The 4,395-nt window shown below is 41.9% G+C and overlaps 1 protein-coding gene across 1 annotated transcript; it reads right to left on the reverse strand.

Moving 5' to 3' along the window:
- Positions 1-568: 568 nt before the first annotated feature.
- On the reverse strand, positions 569-3,859 carry LOC5573698 (sodium- and chloride-dependent GABA transporter 1). The gene is made up of 8 exons (XM_001660967.2): positions 2,897-3,859; positions 2,566-2,833; positions 2,406-2,507; positions 2,164-2,347; positions 1,835-2,102; positions 1,671-1,774; positions 1,232-1,601; positions 569-1,169 (listed from the first exon to the last, which is right to left on the reverse strand). Exons 1-8 carry the CDS (start codon positions 3,080-3,082, stop codon positions 942-944), a joined length of 1,710 nt encoding a protein of 569 aa, XP_001661017.2. The 5' UTR covers positions 3,083-3,859; the 3' UTR covers positions 569-941.
- Between the last annotated feature and the right edge of the window lie 536 nt (positions 3,860-4,395).

Below are 4,395 nucleotides of genomic sequence, written 5' to 3' on the forward strand. Positions count from 1 at the left end.
AACAAACCATCTCGTGGAAAGCTGAACAAGCACTGCGATTCTCATTATTCTAATTGTTGGACTATACCGTTGGAAGGAGATTCTCTTTTTTCCCGCGGGTTTCGCGTAAGTGTCTCTGCTTACGGGTCCGCCACACCCCTTTTGGCCCTTCATACAGCGGTATCATGAATACAAATTGATAATGAAAATTGACCTTGCTATCCAGTGGAACCGCATGCAGAGCAAGACTCAAGCTAGGGATGGTGGCTATCTACATACATACATACAGGTAGAAACCTGATGTTTATGGTCATGTTGTTCGTTAGGTAAAGAGCTCTGTCATTTATGCTCGAATAATTATTCAGTATAATGCCACCAGGAGTTGCTCGTAGGCTTCGAACACTTCAATCTCATATTTCTCACAGTGTTGGTATGGTGCACACACCATGTCAACTATAATGGCATTCGACAGACAAAGCTTATCTTACTTACCTGGAGAATATATTATGAACTGGTTGTGATATTATTCTAATTAAAACTATGACAGCTCATTGACTTCAAAAGTATTTTTGTTCATGTAAACAAAACATTTATTCAATCTTTATAATCGTTTATTACTATAAAATTTTACAAAGTACAATTCGAAGCTCCAGGTGAAACTCTGAAATATTTCAAATTTATGTAATCCATTTAGTCCGATGGAACCACTCCTGAACATGTTGTTTATCTTCAAGGCACTGATATTATCATCATCTGAAATGAAACCTAAAAGAACTCATCTAATGCTCATTTACCTTTTCAACACCATTCATTGTCCGTTAATCCAATGATGTCTTCAAAATCCCTCGAAGCCTGAAACTACTTGCACTCGTTTCTCACCCATCCTATCATCTCGCCTACTTTTTCTAATCAGTTTCTGGAAACAAATTACCTGTTCCACCCTTTTGCTCGGGTACCTGGCCCTAACCAGGCTCCCATATACTCACAACACAGATCGTCGGAGTCGTGATAACCCAGCAGAACTTCCACCACGCCAACGGGTAATAGCCGATCATGTCCTTAATACCGTCGTAGAAACGATTCACTCCGAACGCCCACGATATCGAAATACACTCGAAGAACATCAGGAACAGCAGACAGAAACCACTCACTGCGTATGAGTCCAGAATTTGGAACACGTACATGCCACCCTGAATAGGAGGATAAATGCAAATTGATCTTATAATCTTCAGGAACTGTGAAGATGATCTACCTCCGTAATACACGTCAAGCCAACCAAATAACTGATGAAGCACACGAAAGCGATGAACAACTCCTTGCGCTTGCGCAGGAGATGTGGCCACTCATCGATAACGGCCGTAATGAAGCCTTCCATGGTACAGAACTGCGAGTCCAGACCAATGAGTAACAGCATAAAGAAGAACAAGCACGACCATAAGGGAGCACCCGGAAGCTGCAGCACTGCCGAAGGATACGCCAAGAAGGCAAGACCTGGCCCGGACGCAGCCACTTCTGCCACAGGACGTTCCTGCTCGTGGGCCATGAAACCAACGACCGAGAAGATTACGAATCCTGCAAACATACTAGTGCTGGAGTTGACCGTACACACGATCAGGGCGTCTCTGTGAGTTTAGGGGGAAATGTAGGTGAGTTTGAGTAGAATTTTGTGATTTTGTGAATGGAATAGGTACTTGTATACGTTGTTGTTGAACTTGTTGTAGCTGCCCAGAGCAACCAGCGTTCCCAGACCGAGACCGTACGAGAAGAAAATTTGCGTTACGGCATCAATCCACACCTTTGCGAAAATAGTTTGATGTTAGATTATCGATCAAAAGCACTACTTGAAGAGACAAACCTCAGATTCACCAAGCTTGGACAAATTCGGGCTCACGTAGAATTTGATACCCTCGAACGCTCCCGGTAGAGTAATGCCACGGATCAACAGGATAGTCAGCAGGAAGTACGGGAACAAGGCAGTGAAGTACACGACCTTACCGGTCCATTTGACTCCCTTCCAGATGCAGAAGTAGCACAGAATCCACACCAGCAGAAGAGTTCCGGCCAACTCCCAACGGATCGTTCCAACCTCATCGATACCACTGGAGATCATCAACGCGCGTCGCCTGGAAGTGAGATTATGATTTGTTTATATGGATCTTTGAATCTACGCAGCGATTGACTTACTCCCAGAATTCCTTGACTGGGTCTGTCATATCGTTCACTGATACGTTGTTCGAGTTCAGAGAACAAATTTTGGTAACTGTACTGTTGACTCCAAGCGATTCCCAGCAGAGGAGATCCTTTCGGTCGTATGGATTAACACAGTTTGGTGAATTCCATAGGTTATCACAAGTACGCCATGGGACATCTGGAAATTGATTCGGTGCTTTTACTTGATTACATAGATCGGAGGAGACTTGACCTACCTGCCCGTAAGGACATAAAGAAGTAGAATATAGCCCACGCCAGAATTACTATGTAATACACATTCATCCAGCAGGACATTACGGCTGCCGCGTATCCGATACCTGAACGTAGAATCGTTTTGATTATATCCCTTTCTATCTAAGATAACACTGAACGAACCTTTGAATATAGGAGCTATTTTGAACACACCCAAACCACCGATGGTCAACATCTGTCCAAGCGCCAGTTCCATGAAGAACATGGGAATACCGGCTAGGAATAGTGTTAGAAAGTACGGAATGAGGAAAGCTCCGCCACCGTTTTTGTAGCAGAGGTAAGGAAAACGCCACACATTGCCCAACCCGATGGCCAACCCCACGACGGACAGAATGAAATCCAGCTTGGACCCCCAGGTCCCGCGCTCCGGTAGATCATCCTTTTTCGCAACCTGTGAACGAAGAGTTGAACGATCATGATCCTGTCCTATCATCATGCAAAGCTACAAACTAACCTTGTTCTGCGTCATCCTGACCACCTGTTGCTCTTCACCACTTTCGTGACCCTTCAATAAATTTAGCTCTAATATGGTAGTGCCCTCTTGCTCGTGATGCTGCTGCTGTTCTTCCACTGCCTGGTCAACAACATCCAGCGTATTATCTAGACATTCAATTGCTGTAGCCGCAGCACCTTCTGTCATATTACGCTGACCGTCCTCCCGGAGTAATTGGGATGATTGAAGTCCTGCGCACGAGTCCCTTGGCCGTTGTTTCACCACCAGGATAAGGGACCGTACTCTGGAAGGCTTTGGTTACCGCGGTTGTCTAGCAGTGGTAAGGTCTGGAGGAAATGGGAGGGGCACTTGGAAACTAATATGTAGAATAAGAAAAAAATAGATAACAGAGAAAACCATTTAATAGATTGATTTTTAGCAATATGAAAGTTATTTAAAATTTAAATTGAGACAGCCAACTGCAAGTGTGAAATTCATCGTTTTCGTGGCATCTGAAATGACATAAGCAAAAGTTGATTAAAACGAAGTTCCACTCCCAAAAAAAGAGAGGTGGAGGCCGGCCTGCAAAGAAAATGAGACAGCTCGTTAGTATAATTTACTTCACACAAAACTAACGCGTTGCAAAGTGGGTTATCAGTAAGAAAACACTGCGTCTAGTCTGTGGAATGTGAGATATTTTCGGGAGGCAGTGTTCATAAACTGAAGGTAGCTGAAATGAATGAAGTGTAGATTTGCAACAATGGTGCATGCATGTGATGTTGAAAATGTGCGACGTGAGCAAATTTGAAATTTCTGTGATAGCTGTGGTGTCTTGTTTGCACTAGATAGGGTTAATTTAGGAGCGTATTTCTATGGTATTGTGTTATGTTTTGAAAGAGAATCGTAATTGAAATAATTTGCTGAATCTGCTGAGATTGTAGTGGGACATGATTTGACTTACACGATAATGTTTCATTTATAGGGTGTAAATTTTGAACAGGGTTGTAGTCTTAAACAAGAGAACAAATTTTTTATTAGTTTTAGTCATATGGAAACGTAGAATGGAGCTACGTGCTTGTCAAATGAGGAATAGTATCATTGTTATGATATCAGTATTTTATCCAGTATAAAATATAAGATAGAAATAAATATATAACAAAACAAGATTTATCCGGCCTGTATTGAACAATTGTATTGATATCATATTCAGGATACCAAAGAAGAGCCAGCATACCAAAAAGCTGACATTAAAAATAAGTATAAAGGCGTTATTATTATCTTGGATTTGCTTAATAAGTTCTCCAGAGATCCAAGAAGTCCTGCTGAAACTTCTTTACGTATTCATCCGGTAATTCTTTCAGAAATAAATTTAGAATACCAATTACAATTCATTCAGGGGATCATTCAGGAATATTTCCGTACATCTATTCTGCATACTTTTCAATGTTGTTGACTCAGAGCGTTAAGTCGAAAAAATCTGTGAAACATAAAACAATTATGAATGAGAGTTTATGCCGACA

Source organism: Aedes aegypti, chromosome 2 (genome assembly GCF_002204515.2).
Source record: "Aedes aegypti strain LVP_AGWG chromosome 2, AaegL5.0 Primary Assembly, whole genome shotgun sequence".
NCBI classification, from domain to species: Eukaryota; Metazoa; Arthropoda; class Insecta; order Diptera; family Culicidae; genus Aedes; species Aedes aegypti.

Excerpts from the sequence above, each read along its gene's own strand:
- LOC5573698 (XM_001660967.2), bottom strand. The coding sequence starts at position 3,082 with ATGACAGAAGGTGCTGCGGCTACAGCAATTGAATGTCTAGATAATACG. Across the intron at positions 2,834-2,896 it reads TCAGGATGACGCAGAACAAG|GTTGCGAAAAAGGATGATCT; the intron begins GTTAGTTTGTAG and ends CTTCGTTCACAG. Across the intron at positions 1,602-1,670 it reads TTCAACAACAACGTATACAA|AGACGCCCTGATCGTGTGTA; the intron begins GTACCTATTCCA and ends CTAAACTCACAG.